The sequence below is a fragment of the Chaetomium strumarium genome (genome assembly GCF_033439665.1).
Source record: "Chaetomium strumarium strain CBS 333.67 chromosome Unknown B0T15scaffold_4, whole genome shotgun sequence".
Classification (NCBI taxonomy): domain Eukaryota; kingdom Fungi; phylum Ascomycota; class Sordariomycetes; order Sordariales; family Chaetomiaceae; genus Chaetomium; species Chaetomium strumarium.
In genome coordinates this window covers 1,632,392-1,656,095 of record NW_026944432.1, presented here as the reverse complement: position 1 = coordinate 1,656,095, position 23,704 = coordinate 1,632,392, and the positions used below count along the sequence as shown (strand labels likewise).

Genomic DNA, 23,704 nt, shown 5'->3' with positions numbered 1-23,704 from the left:
CAAGGAGGTCGCCTCACCGATATCACCGCCAGCTCTTGCTAGCAGCACTATTGATATCACCAAAATACCCATGAGAGATAATGGGATCGAACGAGAGTCTGGACCGACACAACTTCCTTTGTTTAACGGTCTATTTGCTTAATTGAGATGGAATCGAGTTGGGTCTGCGTGAGAGCAGCCTCCCAGGAAAGGAGGTGTGAGCACGCCTCAAGGAATGCAATACCCTTGTGCACGATGGATGAAAGCGGATGAAACATTTTGTTTCACCAACAGGGCGGGAATGACGCATTTGATTATCTGGAGCGGGCGTATTGGTTGACCTGGGTTGTTGGTTGGAGAGGGATGAGGCTTGGATGCCAATCTAATTGGTTGTTGAGGAACGCAACGCGGTTGGGACGCGTGTGCGCGACTTTTTCGAGAAAGGTTCGCGTTTGGCTGGAGCCGATGGTTACAACCAATCAAAAGGCGTTGTCATCCATGAGGTGTACATGTGTTGTACAAGTCGATGGATTCGGTACATCTGGAATCACAGCCCCGAGCGTCCTCAATGCGGGAAGCCTGCTCTTTCTGAGATGGTAGGAGTAGCACTTATATGAAAATTCACACTGCCTACCTTAGTTGTGCGCCGTTTCACTGCTAGCTGCTGCGATGTTGACCGAGATGTCGATAGTCGGGACTCGGGAGCCGCCAGGACTACTACTACCACGCGCCAGGGACAGCATACTCGTGGTTAGAGTCAGAGTCAGAGTCAGCTTGATTAGTAGTGCCTGTGTAGACAAGGAGAAGAATATGAAGTACCAACAAATCCTCGATTAGAGTTAGTCCTTAGCCGAAGGCTTTGTCCCGGCCTTGACACAGGTTCCATGGGACCGAGTACAGTGGGCTATCCAGTCAAGGCGAAGATGATGAACTGTTTATATTCTCATGCACTGGCAGAGCTTCGGCTAGTCAAGCGAGTGTCAAGTATCCATCCTTAGATCTCCCCCTCCCTCATTCCCACATTTCATCTTTCTTTTCATCAGTGCAATGCAGCAAAGCATTAGACTCCCACGCCCGTAGCCTACACTACCCCTCTTTTCGAAGTCGTACAACACACCCGCCTGTACAAGCGAACAAGACGTTGCGGTCCAAAGCAAGAGATTACAATTGAGCGGATCCAGAATCACAGAGCTTTCCCAACACTCCCTAAACTACCCAGGCTGCCGCCGCCCACTCTCTTCCCACCCTGCACAGACCCGGCTCGATTCCCATTCTCATTCAACTGCTGGGTGGGAGACCGTGCCGCAGCGGGGCCCACATCCGGGCCCGGGTCACTCCAGTCGCCCATGCTGGAGACAGCGCTGACGTTGGAGTACTCCGAGTAGCGGGAGGTGTAGGAGTCTATGCGGGCTCGCGTCATGGGTGGGTACTTGGGTTCTTGCACGTCCATGTCTACGTCCTTTGCCGGAGAGCTAGTAGTTACGGCTGTTGTCTTGTCACCACCTCCGAGAAGCTCTGGGCGCTCCAGATCGAAGGGGTCAGAGCGGAATTTGTTGCGCGCATTTGTGACTGTCGTTGCGGTCGCCATAGAGACTAGGCTGCCGACGCTGTCGCGATTGCTATGCATGCTTGTTCGGTGAGCGGCGGAGCTGTTGGTGCGGGAACGCCGGATGTTGGCTACGTAGGTGGCAGGTTTGGGTACGGCGGGGGCCGGATCACGGATGGCGTTGGCGTCGCTGAAGGGGTTTGCTTTGCTGCCTATTGCTAGGGGCGGGGGCTGGGCGGAAGTATGGGCCATAGCGTTGGCATCGCTGAAGGGGTCGTCGCTCTGGCTGTTGCTGATATCGAGATCGAGGCCACCCAGGAAGTTGTCCGCTGAGCTGGTGCTGCCGTTCAAGCGAGCCATGCTGGCACGGCGCCGCTGGTCTTCGTGGTCGCGCTTTGGGTCTCCCATCTTCAGGAGTGTCAGGAAGTCGGGCTGAGAGCTCACTGCGGCATTCTTCTGTATGACCGTCGAAGTCCGGGCCTGAGTGCTTTTGTTGCGCCGGGCGAACTTTAGGCTTCCAGCGAGTTCTGACCACCAATCGTTGAGGCGGTCCTTGCTCGCCAGCCTCGCCCACATGCTGCTGGAGTTGTCGCGACCGGCGCTGACCTGGTCAATAAACTGAGAAGCACCACGATCCAGATCCACGGAAGGTGCTGTCTTGTTCCTGATATGGCCTCGAATCCTTTTGAACTTCTGGCCCAGGGCAGCCTTGACCTTCTCCGTCACTGGTGTCGGGCCAATGCTCCCCCTAGAGATAACATAACCGCCCTTCTCGTCGCGGTCGGAGGACGAGCCCACATCAAGTGGCGTCAAAAGGGTGCTCCTCCGCTTCCTCTGCAACCGGCGCCTCCACCACCAAATGAGGAATGCTAAAACACTGATAGCAACGACACCGCCAATGACAGCGCCAGCCACGGCCACAGTCGACTGCACCGCATTGTTGTCTAGCGCGGAGGCCGAATCCGGGGTCGGAGTAACCGATGTCGCGCCTGTGACTTCGGCAACGACGCTGTCGGTTGGTGTTTGCGGTACCGTAATGGTGCTGAGAAGCGGGTTGGCTGCTGGGCCCTCGGGCAGCAGAGAAGTAGTGTCCGCAGGGCGTGCTTGTGAAGAAGTTGCTAATGTATCTGCAGTGGGTGAGCTAGATAACGTGTCCGCAGTGGGTACTGTTACGTTGCTATCAGCTTGACTGCTCTGTGTAACAGACGCTTGTGAAGATGTCACGCCCACGAGGGTTAGGAAGGTTGTGGACGGGCGCGTCGAAGGGCCCACGTCACCGTCCTGAGCCTGCGTGACTGCCACAGGGCCAGGGCTAATGCTCGTGGTAATGGCCAAGGAGGGAGTCGTCGTACTCGTTGAGCTCTGTTCCGCGACCGCGGTACTTGCATCCGCATCCTCCGCTGGCGCTGCTGCCAAACCCGTCGTCGGCCTGGCTGCTGTTATGGCTGAACTGGTTGCTGTGGCCACCAGGGCGGTGCTGACTGAGTCGGATATCGTGGTCTCCAAGGTAATACTCTGCCCACCCGTTATCGCGACCGCCGCCTTCGGGATGGCGGTGCATCGTCGGCCTCGAAGAGTGGTCAAGAAGGCCCCCGATGGCAGGCCACTCGACGCCATCTCCGAATCTCAACCGCTTTCCGTTAAAGCCCTTTTTGGCGAGTCCACTCACTACGATCGAGGAGGCCGTGATAACACACAAACAATGACATGAACTTAAAATCGGATATCAGAAATATAGGATATGCATGGCCACTAGGGCCGTCTAAGTCATGACGGAAATCATCAAGATTTCCCCGAAAGAGAGGGGGAAGAGGATCTCCTGTCAAAGGAGGACAGCGGCCAAAACAGCTGGCGGCTAAGCTCAGCATCAAAGTCCCGGCGACAGAGACAAGGCAATTGGCACGACGAAGGAGGAAGAACAAAAGGAGACATTGGGAAGCAATGACGAGGCAGACATCGCAGGGGACCGAGGACTTGGCGGGACAACCTGGGGCACGGATGGTGCGCCCTAGGCTCTAGCAGTGTCAAGTGAAGCCATGATGGCACTCAGCCATTGAGTGTGACTTGGACAAGTCGGGTCAGGCTGGTAAGGTAAGGTAGTGCTCCGTACATCGCGTTTCGACGGCAGCATGGGCGCCCATGGGTAGGAGAGTTGTTTGATGTCCCCGGAAATAGGGGCTAGCGTCAGCTCTCATTGGCTGAAAGTAGCTTGAGGAAAGAGGGGGGGGGGGTTGGGCCACTCCACCCGAGTCGGTTCCACACCGGTTCATGAGGCTCTTCGACAGGGGTTCCCGCCACTGCCGTCTGCGATTGCGCTACCCCTGTCCTGCGACGCTTCTGATGCAAACGGCTGCGAGGAGGATGGAGATCGCGGGTGGGATCGTTCTATGATAGTACGAGGCATGCTTGCGCTCGTCATCCCTCTCTCGCGATGCCCTGGTGGTTCGAAAAGATCAACATCTTAAAGGCGTCCGCGTCGTTCGACTGAACGAGTCAACCAACATTGACCCGGTCTATTACGCTTATATCTGTTGAAGGAACAAGGCTTGGCTCCTTTCAGGGCACTCTGATGAGAGTGTCGTCGGTTATCAAGACACCTATGTACATAGTTAGCCTGAACGGGGGAGATGCCCTCCCCATTCTGCTGCCCACTGCCTACTCCGTACCCACCTGCACGGACTATCGAATCTTCTATGGAATATCGTGACAGTCCGTTTTCTTCAGCAACGTTTTGCACCGGTAACGACAAGAACGCAGCGTACCCGTATGTGATCTGGGGGTTCTCCGCCGACCGCCGACTGAGCCGGGGCCGGCTCCAGGGTGGCACGGCCCAAATTCGGGTCGCTATTCCTGCCTGCATTGCCAACGAAGTTCCCAGGTTGACTGCCCCGCTCCGCTCGCCATCTCCCAAGTTCCGCTCACGACCAGACGACCCGAGGCTTTCAGTTTTACCTCTAACGGTCGTTCCAAGAGCTGGATCCCCGAGCGGCCGCCGTAGGAGCCGTTCACGGATATGTCTGTACGACTTGTGAAGGTGCACGAATAGGTTACACAGCGCGGACTGCCGGCGATCGACTGTCAGTCTGTCACCCGCCCGCTCGTTCCTCCCAACACCCCAAGTACTCCTGCTCTGGTGCGCACGACAACCTACACAGTAAACGCCCCTGATCTCGAACGGCCCCCGTTTCCAACCGGCGGCGCTATCAGTCGCCTTGTGCCATTCAGGATGTTCGGGAACATCGCGTTTATGAGTAAGTTGGACGTTCCTTCTCGCAGTTCCCTCTCTTGGTCCCTTCACGCTGTATCGATACCCCGCGGGATCGTTGCGGGTAAATATGGCGCGACACGTGGAATCCACCACCAGCTCAAGCTACTGCCCGCACCGTACCTGCCGTGCTGGCTCAGCATCAGCTGCTTGTTGGCTCGTCGAATTCAGACGGCTGCTAGTACTCGCGAGGCCGGGCATGACAGCCGCTTTGTCAATGGCGTTGGATCGTTTATGTGGAACACTGCGTCTTGGTTGTCGATGCGTCCTCTCTTGTCTTGTTCCGCGTGATCGTCCTCGGGTGCTCGTCTGGCCGATAATCATCTAGCACGCACGCATCGTAAATATCTGCTCTCTGATCTAATAGCTCACCTAACCCCTGCCACAGCGCCTTTGGCGAGGGCGCCTCCCAAGGACGTTCCACCGCCCACGCCCATCAATTTACCCCGGTGCCATCCAAGAGTCCCCGATGACGATGACTCGAGTGCCCAGGATTTGGCCTCCAGCAAGCCGACAAGGCCACTTACTTCGGTACTGCAAACCATTGTGCGACCCACCGAAGTCTCCATGTCCCACCTCGAGGCTCTCGGCGTGCAGGTGGTCCCGGATGCCGCTCCGACTCAGCTTATTCCAGACCCGGCCTTCATCCCGGATTTTGAGGCGTGGCACGCTCTTTCCGCCGAGGAGGTCCATGCTACGAATGAAAGTACGCGAAAACGGCTGAACACGGGCAATCTCTCGCCTGGCTGCCAGACATATTTGGAACGCAGACGAGAGCTCTCCATTGATAACGAGGCCGCCTACCGCACTATCCGTAGACTGCCAGCACCGAAGGGGCAGTCACAAGCGCGCTTGGGAAATGCCTATGAGTTTTACCGCCACTTAGAAATGTTCTCCGCTTTCTGGGAAGATACTTCGAAGCCAGCGTCTCCTGAACCTAGGAATGACCAGATTGCGGAGAGCAACTGGGAGAGCGGAGCCACCGGCGCCGCCGCCGAGAGCGGTAAGACCGCTGAGGATACCTCGGACGCGGCAGGCTTCTACCGGACCGGTGCTGGCCATCAGATGCCGCCCGACTACCGCCAGAACATGATCACAGCCTTTCTGAAGCTAGTAGCCTACGATTTCACGTGTAACGTCTCGGCACCTCGCACCGAGCCGCGGCTATATATCACATCCAAGTCCCCAACCGGCGCGGCGCGATGCTCTTACTTCTCGTCTGGATGCACCTTCATTTTCCGAAGCCCAAACACCCGTGAATCCGCCCGTGCCGGCATAGTTGAAGGGCCAGTAGCAGCTGTGAGCGCGAGGCACACGACCTCTTTCCCACCGACAGACTCGGCAGGATCCCAAGCTGCCTCGCCAGTCGCAGACCGGGAATCGACCCTAGACCTGGCGCGGGAGCTCGTTGCTGCCCTTATTACCGCACAACACCGTGCCCGCGAGGGTCGCACCGAGAAGCGCATCGGTGAAAACGCTTGGTGGTGCACCAAACCCCGCTGGGGCGGTGGCCCAGGCGGGCCTATCGGCCGCGAGGTGGACGCGGACGAGACCATCGGCGACAAGGACGCGCCACCGCCGGAGACCCCACCACAGCCATCATCTTCCTCCTCTTCCAGGGGGGGAGCAATGTCGCTGCCGCAAAGACCCTTCTCCCGCCCCTCCTCCCTGCCCGGAAGCGAAAGCAGTAGTTCATCAAAAGGCGCCAAACGCCTCAAGAAATCGGGCAATCACCCCATGTACGACAATTACCGCATGGTTCGTCCGCCGGCTGCCACCTGGGATAAAAAAACCAGATACGAAGCTATCGGCCGCGCAAGGGGAGCCGATTATGACGATATCTTCGTTCTCAGTGCGCTGTTTCACCATATCAGCATCGTGAGAGTGCGCGTGCCGGATCGGCTGCTTGCTGTGTTGGATGGGGAGCCTGATAATGACGGTGTTAGTGAGAGTGGCCGGGGAAGGAGGAGCTGGGGTAAGCTAGAGGTCTGGAGGAGCCCCTGGTTTGACTTCTTCAAGGTGGAGGAGCGGGTCAGGGCGATGCAATGTGTTTGGAGTATGATGGCGTACATGATGCGAGAGCAGCCCGTCGAAAACCAGGAGGGAGAAAGTGTGAGCGAGCAGAAGGAGCAAACTCAGGGAGACGTCAAGATGACGGGGGCCTAATTCGCCCGTGGAAAACACGCTGGGCTCATCTTGCTGGAGGGTTCGGGGAAGAGCGAATTGATGAGCAGAGCCGGCGGCAGGGAGAAATTCTATGCGTGGCGGTCGCGCGGAACATTGTCGAGCGGTTCAGCGACGGCAAGTTTGACGTCCTTGGCGACGAGATGCATCCGGTTCGCCGGGCACTACATACAACGTTGGGCTTTCACTCAGTACAGTGAACGATTGATGACACCAGATTTCACAACCCAGTGTAAAATTGTGCTCAGGAGATTCAACATGGCTCCCTCTTCCAGACTTTTGTATCGGCTGCGGATCTTTCCTTCTTTTCCTTCAACCTGCGCCATCTTTTTCATGAAGAAGCCTCAGGCTTGTTGATATTACTTGTAGCACAAAGCTCTTCTCTTAACCCTTGCTTCTCGCGGACGCCGTGAATGGCTGGTGATACGATTTCAGCAGCCCCACTCTAACAATCCTCTGTAAACCACCCACCAATGGTGAGCCGCTGTGATATCCGGGACTAATCTAATCTGGGACTTGTTACAGAGACGTCGTTGCTACCGCACGAGTTGGTCGGCACAGTTTCCGCAAGATCCAAAACAATGACAACAACATGAGTCCCGGCGGAGGAAGGGACGGGGTATGTGGCTTTTAACCTGAGAACAGCTCCGTACTGCTGGATGTCTACCACTTGGCGACGGACGAGATTCCAATGTATTAGGTACGGTCCCTTCCTTTTTGAGGCCGGATTCGTATCTTGCCTAGCCAAGACGGCGATTCTGAGGTAGCCGATCCTGGCCTTGCCGCCGTTCCGATAGACCAGAGCGGCTGGGCAGTAGCCGTCGGCGACGACCTCCCTGCGCCCAAAGTTCCTCGGCGACCTGAACCTTCAGGTAAGGCAGCTGAAAACTTCTCAGGCAGCTATTGCGTGTGTGGACGGGCCTCATCTTAAGAATACTGTCCACAGCTGAGAAGGCGGGAATTGTCCTCGGTTTTGTTTCACTCGGGATCCGCAGGCCACATGTCTTGGCGCGATCGCTCCCCGGTCTCCACCGTTCGATATCCAATCGTCGGGAGCTGGACAATTGACCCCACTCTGCTCCCGCCCGCGACTTCGCTCTAACCACGGGATTTGCACCTTCAATAGGGCGGCACATGGTTTTGAGGCACTCGTGGAAAACGCCCTTAGATGACCCTCGCCATTTACTGAACATCATCCAGACCGCCGAGCATCCTAAACCTTCGGGCTGCGGGCCGCTAACTTCCGGCCTAAGCCGCTTTTGTCCCCCCTGCCTGTGAGTTGTCCAACCCATCTGAGTGACGGAAGGTTCGCAGAGCCCAAACCTGCCCTTCAACTTTGACCGCTCCCTCGGGTGCGCGTCCACTCACTTTTCTGGCCCGTCAACACGACATTTGCCTTTTTGCTGTATGTATTCATGCTAGCACGATGCTGATCGGTGCGGTTCGATAGACTTGAGAGATCTGCTCCAGCAAACCACTCGATTCCGAAGAGATTCTCGTTACCTTGCTTGCCCCGCAGCTTCCTTGTCGACTTCCCCGACGAGCTTTACGACGAGCTCCAACGAACGTTTACACACCATCCAATTGTCGTTATCGATAGTTTCGTCTTCTTCCGCACTCGCCGTTCCACCCCGCCGCCTGTCCGCCTCGTGAGGCCATCTTCGGCCGTTTACCTGCCGGCCAATCTTCCATTTCGTTTCGTATCTGATACAACCGTCGACAGTCGGTCCGGATATGTCTGGGTACCCAGGTGCGGGTTACAGCGCCGGCGGATATGCTCCTCCGCCGCAGCCGCAGTACGGCGGCTACTATCCGTACGGCCACCCGTCCCCCAGTGAGTTTGGGATATCTCGAGACTGACACGGGTTTCAAGTCCCCAAGGCTATGGGTACCAGCAACCGCCTCCAGCACCCGCTCCCGGATATGGCTATCAGCCGCCGGTGCCATCCTATGGCTACCACCAGGTTCGTACAGAGCGCACCTTTGGACATAAGACATCGCGGAACTAAATCAGCACTATCTCCAGCCTCCACCCCAAGGGTATCATGCCCCACCGCCAACCCATCATCCCTCACCCCCAGCCCCCAACAGCTATGGGAGACCTGGTGAGCATGGCCCTAGCGTGGAGGGGGCAATCAAGGCACTGACTGACCGACAACAGGCATGCCGGCGGCGAACACTCAATCCTACAGCGGGCCTCCGCTGCCGCCCCAGGCGACACAGCACTACGGATATGGATCACATGGATTTCAGTTTCAATACTCGCAGTGCACGGGGCGCCGGAAGGCTTTGTTGATCGGCATCAACTATTTCAACCAGCGTGGCCAGCTCAGGGGTTGTATCAACGATGTCAGGAACATGTCGGCCTATCTCGTTGAGAACTTCGGCTACAAGCGGGAGGACATGGTGATTCTCACCGATGACCAGCAGAACCCCATGAGCCAGCCGACGAAACAGAACATTCTGAGGGCCATGCATTGGCTGGTCAAGGACGCTCGCCCCAACGACTCACTCTTCTTCCACTATTCCGGTCCGTGTTTCCACTCTTTTTTTCTCGTCCTTCTTTCTTTATTTTTCTTTATTTTTCCTTTTTTTTTCCTCTTTTTGTTCTTCACTATTATATTTATTTATTTTATTTATCTTCTCTTTAAATGTTCCTACTTCTACGCGAGACCCGATTTGCTGACGTACTGCCAGGCCACGGTGGGCAAACGAAGGACCTCGACGGCGACGAAGAAGATGGTTATGACGAGGTCATCTACCCGGTCGATTTCCGCCAGACTGGCCACATCACCGACGACGAGATGCACCGCATCATGGTGCGCCCGCTACAGGCAGGCGTGCGCCTAACAGCCATCTTCGACTCATGCCACTCTGGCACAGCGCTCGATTTGCCCTACATCTACTCTACCCAGGGCATCCTCAAAGAACCCAACCTCGCCAAGGAGGCCGGCCAAGGCTTGCTCAGCGCCGTATCCGCGTATAGCCGTGGCGATCTCGGCGGTGTCGCCAGCAATATCGTCGGCTTCTTTAAGAAGGCTAGCACCAGCGATGATGCCCATGCCAGGGCAATGGCCATCAAAACATCTCCTGCGGACGTCATCATGTTCTCTGGTAGCAAGGATGACCAGACGTCGTATGTGGTCTTTCTTGCTATACCGCACCGACCCCTGCTTCTTCCTCCCTTTCGTTTTGACACTAACTGTCATCATCCACAGAGCCGACGCAACCATCGCCTCCCAAGCTACGGGGGCCATGTCTTGGGCTTTCATCACGGCCCTCAAGAAGAATCCGCAACAGAGTTATGTGCAGCTGCTTAACAGCATTCGCGACGAGCTGCAGACTCGCTATACGCAGAAGCCCCAGCTCTCTTGTAGCCATCCTCTCGGTAAGTTCCCCCTCTCCAAGACACCCCTGCGACAGCCGGCCCCAAAATCTTCAAAGTTTGCAATTGCGGCTGACCTTTTTGGTGTCATGGACGGTTTTCACGGGCGGACAGACACAAATTTGTTGTTCGTGATGTGATGTATATACTATACGCCAAGGCCCATCGTCTAGGTCTCGTTTGTTCTTTGTCGACAGTATCGGGTGGCAATCTCGGTGGGTGGGCCCCCCCTCTTGGATAGGAATCGTGGGAATATGGAACGAAACGAACCAACCCCCTTTCTCCCGCACGCTCTATTGTCACCGGATTTAGGCTAGAGTCGGTCGCTTTGTCGTGTTGGCTGCATGGATGGCATGGGTATCTTCATATTTGTAGTATCATTATAATCGGCTTTCTCCATTGGGGTTTGGTTGTTCATGTCGCTTTCTCTTGTAGGTTACGAATCATGGAGGGGACGGGGGCGGCTGGTTAGGAAAACGCACCTTGAGTTTCTTCTAGGGCATCTAAGGTTTTAGTTTAGGTGGACCACGATGACGACCTTGACCCCTTTTTTCTGAGGCGATCTTACGAATCTGGGTCATGAGCTGAGTATTGGTGCCTGATACAATGACCAAGACGTGGCGTTGGTACAGTAAGGTATACGACAAGTGGGAGTTCGCAGATTGGTCCCCTCGCCGTCTTGTAAAGTTTGGGCTTCCGCTTTGCCAGCCCTGTCAGGAGAGGCAAGCTCTTCCATAGTGATTGGACGAATCCTTACACCTAACGGAGCGCCATGTCGCCTTACCAGTGTGATAATACCCTTTTTCTTCAGATGTGAGCTCGATTCATCGGTTGGACACAACTTTGGAAATGTCAATTCCACGCCAAGCAGCTTATTTAGCTCTTGAGAACCCAAAGTAACACAAACAATGCAACCCAATCCTTCAACCCCAACCCGGAATATATATAAGGTACCTTATGCCAGAACGACCGTCTCCAAGTGCTGTGCCTTGCCCACCTAAAAGTCATGCCCGATGTTGCATACTAGTACCGACCAGCCATGCCGCTTTTAGCACGTTGAGGAATGAACCCGACCAGACTCCAACCCAAACAACAAGACAACACGCAGAAAAGGACGTTCTCTCAACTTTGGTCTGGCAAGGTCTTCCTCGCCACCTCGGCCCGCCACTGATCCCTCATCTTACGGATCCTCTCCTCTCTCTCCATACCGTCAACGCAGTCCAGCAAGCGCTGGCGGACTTTGTCGTTCTTGGCCCAATTGCGCGCGTACAGCTGTGTGCGAACGATGAAGCGCACTGCGTTGAGAGCAAGGCGGAGCCTGGACCGTTGCGGCTGCAGTTGCTTATGCTGCCGTTTCCGCTTCTCCGGCACGACCGCGTAAGGTTCGAGTCCGCGGGTCGAGGCGCGTTGGCCTAGCTTGGAGGCGGCACGGGCCGACGGATTGATTTCGGCGCGGATACGGTTGATGATTGCTAGATCCGCTTTGTTGCTGTGGGATTGGGTTAGTCCCGAGAAGCCAGTAAACAGATAATGTAGGCAAGGAAACAGCATACCATGCATCCCTGATTTGGACCTCCATCATCACGTATCGCTTCGCATATGCCACGTCACTGCGTAACCTGGCCTCGCGGTCCCAGCATGCTTTGAGCCACTCCAGCTGCATTACCATACCACGTATCTCCTTCTCGTGCCTTTTCTCGGCGGCTTCGGCGGCTCGGATGATGGCGTCGGTGTCGACTCCGTGTTTGTTTGCCCTCGAGACATGGACAAGAGCACGATCCCCGTTCACTGCAGCAGCCGCAGCCGCAGCCGCAGCCGCAGCAGTCGCTGCCTCCGCCTCCGCAAGAGCCTTGTCTTTCTCGACCTCCAGCTTCTTGACGTCCTTCTGCAGCTTCTCGGCGCTGGCGCGGTATGCGGCCCTCTCGCTGCGTGCTCGCTCAAGCTTCTTACGGAGAGTCGATTCGACACCCATGAGCTCCTCGAGCGCCTCGCGGTGCTGGCGAAGTTCACGGTCAAGCCTGTCGGCCTCTAGTTGCGACTCGCGAAGCATCTTGTGCAGGTCACGGCGTTCCTCGGCCGCCATCTCACTCACACTACTGTGGGTACTGTTGTTGTGTTGGTCGCGCAGAGTGCTGGCGAGTTCATCTCGCTCCCGCTTGTACTTCTCGAGCTTCTGCTTGTACCTTTGGAACGTCGCTTGTTGCGCGGCAGCGGACTGCTCCGCGGCAGCGCGAGCGTCCTCGGCCGCGGTTTGGGCTTCCTCAAAAGCCTGCTCAAGCACGAGATTCTCATCTTCGAGCTCACGGAGCTTCGACTCCAATGTCAGCCGGATCTGCTCTGCCGAATCTCGCTCTTGCGTTGCCTCTTGGAGCTGACGCCTCAGGCTCTCCATCTCACTTGACGTGGATTCCAAAGTCGGCCGGATGCGCTCCGCCGCGTCCAGCTCCTGCCTAGCCTTGTCGAGTTGACGCCTGACATCGTCCATCTCACTCAATCTGGCTTCCAGCGATAGACGGGTACGCTCGACGGAGTCGCGTTCTTGCTTGGCCTCCTTCAGTTGGCGCTTAATATCATCCGTCTCGCTCAACTTAGCTTCCAGTGTCCGCCGGATGCGCTCGGCTGAGTCGCGCTCTTCCCTGGCCTCTTTGAGCTGGCGCTTGATATCCTCCATCTCGCTTGACTTGGACTCCAACGTCGGCCGGATACGCTCGGCCGCGTCCAGCTCCTGCCTAGCCTCCTTCAGCTGGCGTTTGATGTCATCCATCTCACCCAACTTGGCTTCTAGCGATCGTTGGTTGCGCTCGGCTGCGTCACGCTCTTCCCTAGCCGCTTTGAGTTGGCGCTTGACATCGTCCATCTCACACAACTTGGCTTCTAGAGCAAGCCGGATGCGCTCGGCTGAGTCACGCTCTTCCCTGGCCTCCTTGAGCTGGTACCTGACGTCGTCCATCTCCATCCGCCAAGCCCCATCCACCTTTGCCTCCAAAGACCGTCGAAGGCGCTCCGAATTGTCACGTTCCTCACGGGCTTCGTTCAGCTTGGCTCTCAACTCATCCACGTCTTTCTGTTGAGCGGAGAGCTCCTGTTCCAGAGAGTCACACTCCTGCCGGGCCTTCTCAACTTCCGCTTGCACCTTTGCTTCCAGAGATCGCCGGAGGCGCTCGGAAATGTCGCGTTCCTCACGGGCGTCTTTCAGCTTAGCCCTCAAGTCATCGATCTCTCTTTGTTGACCAGAGCGCTCCTCCTCCAGAGATGCACACTCCTGTCGGGCGCTTTCAACTTCGGATTGCAGACGGGCGACCTTTTCCTCAACCTGGCGAGAGAGGCCTTTAGTGACGACGGATTTGTTGGCCAACTCTTCCTGCAACTCGGCCAGGTCAGCCTCAGCTCGGTCCTTCTGCGATAGTGCATCTTGAAGCTTCTTTTTCAAGTCTTTGACCTGCTGCTCCAGGCGCCGTACGTTGGCCTCCAATTCCCCCATTGTCTCTTTGGCTTCGCGCAGGCGGTCGGCGTCGTGTCCCTTTTCCTGTCGCTCCTGCTCGACCTCGTCCTGATATCTGGCGATAGTATCGTCCTTTCTCCGAAGATCCGCCTTGAGCTTGTCAATTTCATCGAGGAGCTTCTCAATCTTGTCTCCATCCTCCTGTTCCTCCAGCTTTCGATGAAGATCTTCGATTTCGGCCTCCTTCGATTCAAGTTCCTGTCGCGCGTCCTCGACCGCATCCTCGTGTTGGGCTATAACGTCGTCCTTTCTCCGAAGGTCTGCTTTCAGGTCGTCGATCTCATCCTGGAGCCTCTCAATCCTGTCCTCCCCATCCTGCTCTTCCAACTGCCGATGAAGATTGTCGATTTCCGTGTCTTTCGCCTCAAGTTGTTGCCGCAACCGCTCAATCTCGTCCTCTTCATCCTGTTCTTCCAGCTGCCGATGAAGGTTGTCGATTTCGGCCTCCTTCGCTTCAAGTGCCTGCCGCAGCCGCTCAATCTCGGCTCGCTGGCTCTCATCGGCGTACTTCCGCTTGGCCTTCTCCTGGATCTCGAGAATCTGTTGTCGGTAATTCTCGAGGTCCTTCTCGGCAGAGGTAAGATGTTTCTTGTACTTCTGCAGCTCACGCTGCATCGTCACCTTGTCCACCTTCAGGTCGGTGTTCTCCTTAAGAGCCGCCTCGCTGAACCCAGGGCCGGCTTTCCGTAATGCTTCTTCCAGAAAGTGGATCTTGAGTTTCAGGCCGAAATTTTCCTTCTCTATCTTATCGATGACGTTCTGTTGCTCGCGTAGCGAAAGTTGACTCCCGTTCTCCAGCGGCCCCTTGCCGTTTTCACGCCTCCTCATAACCAGAGGCGTGGAAGCGGCACTACTGCTGTCCACCTCTGGGAGAGGTGTGTTGGTCATGAAGGACGATGTATTGCGGGAAGCGCCATACATGCTGGTCTCGCCCGCCGGCATAGGCGTCATGTCTTCGTCGATCTTAGCGAGGAAGCCGGGTGTGGCTCGCCCCGGATTCTCCTTGCCACCACCATAACGTCTCGCACTATTCCTAGTCGCGGACTTGAGCAGTGGAGTAAATTCGGGACCGCCGAGGCCAGCGGGAAGATTTCGCCGGTCGTTAAAGGGCGCGCGGCTCCCCCGCGGGGTCTTCAGGTTTTGTCGGCCACCGTTCCGCAGTTGTTGCAGTAGATTTGCGTCTTTCGACGGTGACTGGAAAGATAATTCTTGAGAAATATCGAAATTAGGTTGGCGACTGAGATAAGTCGCGTCCCCCACGTTAGTCCGTGGCGTGTCAAGCCCGTTGATGCCAGGCTGCACCATGATGGCTGAAACGTCACGCCGTGGACGGAAAAGACACAAATACGTGTTAGAAAAATGACTATCTCCTGAAAACCGTGTCCTTATCGGAATGTGCGTGCAAGGAGGAAGATGTTGTCGTCATAGAGAAAGCGCGGTGCAATGGGTATGTCCGATGCGACATTACTGTAGTGGAGGCGTCGCGTCCTGGTACAGTATGCTCCGACGTGTCGAGGTTGCCTTTGATCCAGCAAGGGTTTGTTTACTTTCAGAGGATTGACCAATAAACAACTCGGTTGCTGTGGGGTATGCCACTTCACCTCGAAGCCCCCACACCACATTGGTCCACCTGTGTCCGCTCAGCTGCACATCCGGATTCAGAAGGTCAAATCCAACTTACACCGTTCGACAGCAGGCCGTCCGCAAGACATACGTGACAGCCTTTGCAAATTGATGTTTTCAAGTATCATCCATTCTCCCTCTCATGTCCAGGTTCTGAGCTTCCGGCTAGAATCATAATTTGCTGTGAGCTCATTCACCTAGTTGCAGTTAATCTTTCCCCACTTGTCTCCTTTTGCCCTTGTAAGTTTGCACATCAACTGTTAGCATTCCCTTAGTGACCGTGACATCTCACTCACTCAGCCCGCTGAAGCCGCCTCGGTTTCAACAGCACAAAGCATCTCATACGCAAAACACAACTCTCTCTCATTCCATCTTGCAACAGTGGACTACCACTCCATTTCTTGAGAATGGCCCATCTACCACCTAACGCCGCCATTTTCTCGCCCTCGTTGGCACGCGCTGCCGCCTCGTCCGCCAAAGACTGGTCCTATGTCGACACTTGGCTGCGACGCAAGTTCCCTGGTCGTGGTCCCCCTCCCTTCGAGCGCAATGCCGAAACACTGCGCGTACTACTTGCCCTCGCCTCAGCCAACGAAGCGGCCGACGAGGAGAGAGCCCTCATAGCCCGCCTCGAGGCCGAAACGCTGCAGCAACTCAAAGCTCGCGGCCAGTCACGAGATGCGACCCGAACAGAGGACTCGCAAGACCATATAAGCAACAACGCCCTCGAGGACGCCCGCCAGGCCATCCTAACCTCACTGGAATCCTCGCTTACGCGGGAAGGCCAGACCGCGCTCAACGCCATGGCCTCCCTCGCACTGCAGATCGGCAATCCCCTCCCGACGCCAGCCACCTTAGGCTCAGAGCTCATCTCCCTCTCCACCCGATCCGCTGAACTCGAGCAAACCATATCCCGCATCCGCACTCTCACAGACTACATCTCGCGCGAAGCAGAAGCAATCTCCAAACTGTCGGCCGAGTTACGGCCGCCTTCACCCCATCATCCTCACCATCATCAGCGTGACCCATCAGATGCAGAAGGAGAAGGGGAAGCGGAAGAAGAAGAAGGGTCTCGGGCACCAATGGGGAACTACCACCCGCCACCCAACCTCTCCATCCAGAACCTGGAAACCCAACGACGTATCAAAGCCCTTTGTACTCGCTTGCCAGAGCTGCGTGATAAGGTCGCGTCGCTGGCGAGGTCGGTCGGCGGGTTGCCCTCGCCGAGCATAGAGCAGGTGCGGCAGGAAGAAGAGGGCTATCTGTCGCTTCTGGCACAGAAGAAGGACCTGGATGCCCAGGTCAAGGCGTTCCAGGGATTGCCGCCGGACACGGAGCAGGCGAGGCAGGAACTGGAAAGCCTGAGGGCAGAGCTGCTGCGGATGACGCTACGGAGAGACGAGGTGTTTGAAGGCCTAGTGGAGAGAGAGACGCCGAGAAAATCCGGATTGACGCGAAGATAGCGGCATAGCGGACTGAATGAAACATGTGGTTATATGATGGTGGGAATCTATGGACATCCGTCCACCTGCGCACTTGATTGTCGTCACAGCCCGTGGAGGCCTGCCTTGATTATCCCCTTTCCCTTGCTAATCATGCTATCCGCGCGTTCCGTGTCGCTTCCTGACGGGGTATCGTTGTGGAACTCAACGCCACCGATACGGATTCGATGTTGGTTTTGATGCTCTAGAGCCGGAAAGATACCGTCAGAAGAGGAGATTGAAAACGTAGCCAAGACCAACAGTCGAGCAGTAGCTTTCAACGCTTGGCAAAAACCAGCACAGACACAAACGACACAAGGTCAGAAATTGGGTAAAGCTAGGCGCGCTTGCCTCGCCCTGACACCGCCCCTCCTAGTCGCCCAAACTGCCTCCCCAGTCCCGTGCGAGGCTTCGACACCGGCTCGGGCTTCGTAGCCGGGCTGTCCTTGACAACAGGAACCGGCCCTCGTCCGGTCCTGGTACCCGGGCCCGCGCCATCCGGGCCCTGTCCAGGCTTCGACTCCATCCCGCCGTCACCGATTCGCAGGTCCCCGCCGGCAGGGTCGTCTAAATCACCTCCGCCACCACCCATGCGTTGCAAGCGGCGGGCACGTTCTTGCACGGTGCGGAATTTCTCGAGGAGCTCGCCCCAGCGAATGATGCCTTCTTCTCTGCCTTTGAGGCGGTTGGGACGGTCAAAAGACGGGGCGTTCGGAGTCGTCGCGTTCCTACAGCAGAAGCAGGAGTCAGTCCGGTTGCGGTAGAAGGCTCCCATTTGGGGAACGGAAGGTAAAGGGGGTAAGACATGCGGAGGGTGGGGATCGGGAAGACTCACGGTTTAGGCGCAATATGCAGATAGCCAATCGAGCTGACGCTGTTGAGACGGTTCTTAAGAGCAGCGAAAGCCGACGACTGAGGAAGGAGCATTAAAAGGCCATATAAGCACTTGTATAGATGCGGATATCTCTCAGGTTCGAGGAGCTGCAGCCGCAAGTCTGAGAGCGCGTTAGTTAGCGGGGAACACACACTTCAAGAATACCTGAGGCCTACAGGTGAAGACAGGCGACTCGAGGAGCTGCACAAGCTTGTCGATTTGAATGAGAATGTTGACCGTCATTTCTAGTTCCGCGCTGGCAAGTGTGAGCGTATCTCCGGTCTACCAAGTTGGGTGGGGATACGTACAATATCTGCAACAGGTTGTAGGCCTGCTCGTATGCCTGGGCCAACAAGCATAGGGAAAACGTGGCCACCGCATTATAGCACCACGAGCGGAACAGAGCAACAAAAAAGGTTTGGCCATCCTTGCTCTCGAGGTTCCGCAGCCGTTTCCGCAGGTCAGCAAGCTCTGGTGCGGTAATCAGGTTGTTGTTGAGGTTCTGAACCATGATGCTCGCGAATTCAACATCCTCTTCCTTCTCAATGCAGTCGGCCAGGGTCCGATAGATGCGCTCGGCGCTGAGGCTTGTGCAGAGCTGGCGGATGATGAGATTTCCGCGCGTCTCGAGAAGCTTCCTATCTGTCGAGAAGAGCTGGAGCAAATTGACCATGAAGTTTGTGAAGTAGTCGTCCTCACTGTTCCTCGAAATCTGAGACAGAAGCTGCAGGTCCTTTGTTACCACCGCCTCTGCAGGGTCCGATAGCGTCTTGAGCAGCGCGGGGAAAGTCCCGTCATTGAAGGCAAGGACCTTTCTCGGCGCCTTGCGATGCAACATGATCAACCATGTCAGTGCTGCGACGCGAGTGGCTTCGTGGTCATTCAGGAATAGTAGGGTCAGCGAGTTCACCGCGGCCGCGTAGTCAAGATCTGGTTGGGGCGAAGGAGCAGAGAGTGCCGGGGTAAGAGCCCCCGGGACGGTCCTTCCCTGAGCCGGCGTGGGACTCCGCACCTCAAGGTCTCTCGTCGAACCAGACAGTGAGGCGCGAGCGCTGTTAGTCCCATCTTGCCGGTCACCGGTTGGCGGGGCCGGGCCCGGTATGCGCGATGTCGGTGCCATCGGCAGGTCTGCCTCATCGGACAGGGAGACGACATAGTCCATCAGCGATGTGTTAACCCTGCCAGCAGCCTGGCGGATCGATTCGACGCCACTAGCCATGGCAGGCAGGAGATGAGCCAGGATCTTGGGGGTGAAAGGAAGCACTTCCTCGGGACAGATATCCAAAAACTCGACAATCCAGCGCAGCGACTCCAACAACCCATCCTCATCTGTACACTTATCAATGATTGCACTCAGCATCGTCCGGGAAGAGAACGGCAGAACTCACCCAGTTGTGAATCAAGGGTCGCAGTCAGTATCTCTAAGATGGCCTTGTAGTTGATCTGGACATCCTGTCCCGGAACCCAATCATCTTCACTCTCGAGATCGTCATCGTCGGCGGCGGTTTCGGAATCAAGCTCTTCACCATCCTCAAGCTGGGGCCGCACGCTGCCACTATCTATCGAGTCCACCCGCTTGCGCTTCCCTTCTCTGGACTTTTTGCTTTCGGCAATGCCCTTTTTGATGCGGGCGATGCGTTTGATCTCGTTGAGGAACTTGTCCAAGCAACCCTGAGTGGCGACGTGGACGTCCCGGTTGGAGTCACTCAGGAAGCGCAAGAGACCGCCAAGGAAGTCGGGCAGATATGTGACGAGCTCCAGGTCCGGGATGGAGTCCAAGAGAATGATCCAGCCGACCAGAAATGTCCTCGTAAAGGGGTTGAGCGCGTGGATCCGGTCCCTGAGCAGAGGGATGAAGCGCTTCAGGGAAAAAGCCGTCGGCAGCTCGACGAAGTCCTGCGCATCCTTGCCGTCCTCCTGATAGGGGGGTGGCTGCTCCAAAACAGAGACATAGGTAGCCGCGGACTCCGAAACGATATCCTTGATCAGGCGGTCGAGCAATTCGGCTCCGTTTTTTACGGACAGTTCTGAGTCGGCACCAAGCTGAACACCAGAGAAGCGCGTGTGAGACGGAGCATTGGCAACGGCCAGGCAGTTGGACTCACCTTGCAGAGCGCGTCGAATATGTGGTTGAAGTAGATCAAGATCTCGCCCTTTGCGACCTTGGCGATATTGTACATGGCCTCGCAGGCATAGTATCGTACACGGGCGTCCTGATCGGTGAAGCAAGCGAGGACTGGCGGCACAATGACTTCGAGGTACCTCGGAAGCTCCTAGAGTCACGTAGGGAGACGACGGTCAAGTAAGCAGAAAGCCGATAACCGCCTCCACACACACAGCACGGGTCCAAGGCCAAGGTCCGGGAAAAGGGAGAAGCTCCATGGACGCGCAAACGTACCGAACCAAGGGCAATCGCGGCTGCAGCCAGTCCTATCAGCCCGCCGTTCCGCGCATGAGGCTGATGAACGGCATAGGCAAACTCGTTACAAAGCTGATCGAGAACTGCCTCGATCCTGGCATAGTCATTTTTTGCGACGAGCTCGCGAATGACGCGCTCTAGCCTGTTTCAGGGGTGCCAAAGTTAGTTGTGTCCACGGGGCTGCGACGGTCCGGGTATGCGACCCGAAGCAGCGGTGCGCAAAGGGAAAGGTTGACCCACTCGAGAGCGCCGACTTTGCGTTTATCATAGAGTTTGTCGTTAAGAGCACGCTGGATCGCGGGATCCATGACGCTGGTCCCCTAAAGACTAAAGAGAGTCTCGGCCCCTGCCGGACATGCTTCAATGAAAACGGGGGAAGAGAGAACCTGGAAGTGTCCGATACAACCAACTTGAACGAAGATGTTGATGGATGGACGTTGCTACACCGACTGGGGCTTTGCTTCAGCGTCGAGGCGTGCGGTATGTAGGTTGGCGACGGTGAACAGATCAGATGTACTACTAGTAGTCAACTATCAATACAGCGCAGGTTCTCCAGCTGAGGAATGATGATGGTAAGGCTGGCTATCAACCGGGGAGTTGAGGTTGGGCGATGAACGGTAGTGCAATGCGGGTCGATCTTGGCCGCAGCATGTGTGGGTATCTAGTCCAGGGTACGTCAAGTGGTGGGGTTGGTGATGGGATGGATGCTTTGCAAACGATAAGACAGCCCCACCTCATATAATGTCGTAATGCAGCCCAAGTAGGTAGCGTGGGGCCAACCAGCTCTTTGCAAATCTTTGCACACCGTAATTGAGGTAGGACGAGCGTGAACATGGACCCCTTATACTGACTTCAACTCGACGATCACTCAGGCCTATGGATAACAGCCCTTGGCTTCGGAGACTTCCTTCATTGGAGTCTTCCCACCGGCAGTTCAGCGGTCAACATGGCGGTGACTGATGATGGCAAGCTTTTCCAATCCATCAGCTCCCAGATTCTGGGCCTTCCACCTAGCTGTGTGGAGTTTTGTCCTGCCTTTCCGTCCTATTTCCTTGTTGGGACGTATAGCCTTGAGGTCCAAACCCAGAATGCGGGGGCGGGCAACGGGGATGTAGACTCCGGCGACGAGCGAGACGGGCAGCCTGCCGAGCCTGCGCAGCCAAAACAGCCGCAAAGCCGCAACGGCAGCATCGTCGCATTTCAGATCCTGGACGGGGCCATGTGAGTGCTTGTTAGATCCCAAAAAGGTCATCTTCAGCAACACTGACTCGGATCTTTCTTCAGAATTCATGTAGAAACTGTGGCTCAGCCCTCGGCTCTCCTGGATCTCCGCTTCAACCCTCATGATGGCTGCCGTGACATCTGCGCCGTGGTCTCAAGCACGGCCACTCTTGCCCTGTTTAGGCTCTGCCCAGACGGCGACCGACCCCTGATGCATCTCCGCACGATGGGCATTGCAGCAATGTCTCGCGGTGAAATCGGACCGTCACCGGGACAAGAGATTCTGTTCCTCTCGTTCGCTTGGCACCCTACGCGAGCAGACATGATGGCCATCACTACCTCAACTGGGCACGTGTACCTTGTGCACCTGCCTTCATTTGATGGAAATTGGGAGCTCAGCCCAGAGCCTGTCATCACGCATATGCTCGAGACCTGGTGTGTCGCCATCTCCCCGTTCCCAGCTGCTCCAGAGCCGTCCGTTGAGACAGCAGGGTCCCCTGGGTTTTCCTCGCGAGTGTATTCTGGAGGCGACGATTCCACACTGCGCTGCAGGATCTGTAACTGGAAGGAAGGGGATCTCACTGGGTCCTTGCCGGCCCTCGAGTCGAGGGGCCACGGTGCCGGGGTGACGGCGATCCTTCCTTTGTTCAAGCAAGAGGACGGTCATGAAGTCATCGTCACGGGAAGCTATGATGAGCACATCAGGCTGTTCTCGGTTCCGCCTTTTGGCAAACCACGGGGTCTTGCTGAGAGCAGCCTTGGTGGCGGGGTATGGCGACTGAAGCTAATTGACCTGGGGAACAAGCCTAACCAGGACTACACCTGGAAAGCAAGGATACTGGCATCTTGCATGCATGCTGGTGCTAGGATCGTCGAGCTGCTGAGGACGGCAGACGGCGAGTATCAGTTCAAGGTCGTTGGCCGCTTTGAGGAGCACAAAAGCATGAACTATGGCAGCGACTGCCAGCCGGGGACGAAGGGCGAGTTGACAATTGTGTCGACTAGCTTCTACGATAAGCTGTTGTGCTTGTGGCGGATCCCGGGGCCCGCATCCACTCTGGCCGTCGGGTGTCAAACCTGATGGTTGGCCCAGGCAGTGACGTACCGCATATGTTCGTACCGGCCTGGTGAGCTGTAGCGATCCGCGCCCACCATGTTAGCAAATGCCTAGTGTGGTGTAACGAAGGGACTAGACGATCGCGAAACGAGTGTGGGTGCTGTGCCCCTGAACGTTTCTAGGAAAAGGAAAAGGAAAAGGAAAAGGAAAAAGGGGGAAGGTCTTCCACTCCCACCACACCGCTGCTTCTTTGATTTTCCGGCTTTAGCCAAACCGGTCGCTGCTGAAGATAGCAGCACTCAGCACTCAGCACTCTTCTGTGGCGTGTGCTGCTCGGGCGATATACGGACACATCTCCGCTTTACATCTGATGCGAAGATGCGATATGGGAGACACGGAATCTCTTTCTCGAGTTGTACCACAGCATGGTAGCGCAGATAAGTGTTTCTGACACCACCATGTCTATCAAGGTTCGGCCCATAGATCTCGTGTACCCTCATCGTTCATGTCCTGTCTTGCTCCACTGCACTACGTGCGGAATGTATGCCGAGTGTGCATTCACGGCGAAATATAGCAGGGTGTCTCGGGCCCCTAAAGTCCTGATTTCATGGGAAACACCAAATACCCACCACGCCTTCATCCAAGTTCTAAGCCGAGAAGTTGAGAACATCCATCCAAGTCTTATCAAGCAGCTCATTGTTAATGCAGTCCCATAATCCCAGAATCTCGAGAAGTAAAGGTCGAGGGCTTGTTGGGCTACCAGTCTTGTATTGCTTCAGACCCGGTCCCTATTCCCAGGTTCTGCCGGCATAGTTGCGCCAAGTAGGAAACCCCGTGGAGGAGGCCTGGCTAGCCCCTGATACCGTCGTCTGTCGTCACAGCGCCCGAAACACTTCTCGGTCGCGACCCCTGTCCTGCTGAACTTTCCATATCCAGCAACTGCTGAGGCCTTTGTGTCAATCAACGCTCTTCCATCCTCTGCTGTGGCACGTCAGCGGTTAATAACAGCTTGTCTTGCACATTGGTCACAATCTTCGCCAGTTTAGTTGTAGTTATATCTCATGCTCTAATGAAACGCGTTTTCTCAGCTGTTTCTTCAACCGCCACTGGGCCAAATGCAAGAGGTCGCCTTGGCCGAAATTGCATGTCGTTAACAAACGGCGCTGGC

General features: G+C 56.1%; 7 protein-coding genes across 7 annotated transcripts; 4 read left to right on the top strand and 3 right to left on the bottom strand.

Moving 5' to 3' along the window:
* Positions 1-887: 887 nt before the first annotated feature.
* B0T15DRAFT_200533 (uncharacterized protein) lies at positions 888-3,338 on the bottom strand. The gene has a single exon (XM_062862566.1). The coding sequence runs from the start codon at positions 3,140-3,142 to the stop codon at positions 1,163-1,165; it is 1,980 nt and encodes a 659-aa protein (XP_062721303.1). The 5' UTR covers positions 3,143-3,338; the 3' UTR covers positions 888-1,162.
* A 1,316-nt stretch (positions 3,339-4,654) lies between these two features.
* Positions 4,655-7,215, top strand: B0T15DRAFT_200465 (uncharacterized protein). Its single transcript, XM_062862564.1, has 2 exons — positions 4,655-4,776; positions 5,158-7,215. The coding sequence occupies exons 1-2, from the start codon at positions 4,752-4,754 to the stop codon at positions 6,954-6,956; spliced, it is 1,824 nt and encodes a 607-aa protein (XP_062721302.1). The 5' UTR covers positions 4,655-4,751; the 3' UTR covers positions 6,957-7,215.
* A 1,493-nt stretch (positions 7,216-8,708) lies between these two features.
* On the top strand, positions 8,709-10,435 carry B0T15DRAFT_485123 (caspase domain-containing protein; the record flags this gene model as incomplete). The annotated part of the gene is made up of 7 exons (XM_062866276.1): positions 8,709-8,788; positions 8,848-8,938; positions 8,989-9,079; positions 9,136-9,504; positions 9,672-10,110; positions 10,193-10,362; positions 10,398-10,435. 7 exons carry the CDS (start codon positions 8,709-8,711, stop codon positions 10,433-10,435), a joined length of 1,278 nt encoding a protein of 425 aa, XP_062721301.1.
* Positions 10,436-11,140: 705 nt separating this feature from the next.
* Positions 11,141-15,387, bottom strand: B0T15DRAFT_532573 (uncharacterized protein). Its single transcript, XM_062869318.1, has 3 exons — positions 12,966-15,387; positions 11,913-12,686; positions 11,141-11,848 (listed from the first exon to the last, which is right to left on the bottom strand). Exons 1-3 carry the CDS (start codon positions 15,164-15,166, stop codon positions 11,482-11,484), a joined length of 3,342 nt encoding a protein of 1,113 aa, XP_062721300.1. The 5' UTR covers positions 15,167-15,387; the 3' UTR covers positions 11,141-11,481.
* Positions 15,388-15,502: 115 nt separating this feature from the next.
* On the top strand, positions 15,503-17,125 carry B0T15DRAFT_200333 (uncharacterized protein). The gene is made up of 2 exons (XM_062862563.1): positions 15,503-15,667; positions 15,867-17,125. The coding sequence occupies exon 2, from the start codon at positions 15,892-15,894 to the stop codon at positions 16,945-16,947; it is 1,056 nt and encodes a 351-aa protein (XP_062721299.1). The 5' UTR covers positions 15,503-15,667; positions 15,867-15,891; the 3' UTR covers positions 16,948-17,125.
* A 177-nt stretch (positions 17,126-17,302) lies between these two features.
* Positions 17,303-20,566, bottom strand: B0T15DRAFT_493677 (vacuolar protein 14 C-terminal Fig4p binding-domain-containing protein; the record flags this gene model as incomplete). Its single annotated transcript, XM_062866961.1, has 8 exons — positions 17,303-17,693; positions 17,801-17,960; positions 18,016-18,095; positions 18,148-19,168; positions 19,228-19,882; positions 19,945-20,112; positions 20,238-20,400; positions 20,499-20,566. 8 exons carry the CDS (start codon positions 20,564-20,566, stop codon positions 17,303-17,305), a joined length of 2,706 nt encoding a protein of 901 aa, XP_062721298.1.
* Positions 20,567-21,204: 638 nt separating this feature from the next.
* Positions 21,205-22,560, top strand: B0T15DRAFT_485120 (uncharacterized protein; the record flags this gene model as incomplete). The annotated part of the gene is made up of 2 exons (XM_062866275.1): positions 21,205-21,479; positions 21,543-22,560. 2 exons carry the CDS (start codon positions 21,205-21,207, stop codon positions 22,558-22,560), a joined length of 1,293 nt encoding a protein of 430 aa, XP_062721297.1.
* Between the last annotated feature and the right edge of the window lie 1,144 nt (positions 22,561-23,704).

Coding starts and splice junctions, on each gene's coding strand:
- B0T15DRAFT_200533 (XM_062862566.1), bottom strand. CDS start 3,142: ATGGCGTCGAGTGGCCTGCCATCGGGGGCCTTCTTGACCACTCTTCGA.
- B0T15DRAFT_200333 (XM_062862563.1), top strand. CDS start 15,892: ATGGCCCATCTACCACCTAACGCCGCCATTTTCTCGCCCTCGTTGGCA.
- B0T15DRAFT_200465 (XM_062862564.1), top strand. CDS start 4,752: ATGTTCGGGAACATCGCGTTTATGA. Junction 4,777..5,157: donor CGGGAACATCGCGTTTATGA/GTAAGTTGGACG, acceptor CTGATCTAATAG/CTCACCTAACCCCTGCCACA.
- B0T15DRAFT_532573 (XM_062869318.1), bottom strand. CDS start 15,166: ATGGTGCAGCCTGGCATCAACGGGCTTGACACGCCACGGACTAACGTG. Junction 12,687..12,965: donor GACTCAGCCGAGCGCATCCG/GCGGACACTGGA, acceptor AGAGCAGATCCG/GCTGACATTGGAGTCGAAGC. Junction 11,849..11,912: donor GTCCAAATCAGGGATGCATG/GTATGCTGTTTC, acceptor CCAATCCCACAG/CAACAAAGCGGATCTAGCAA.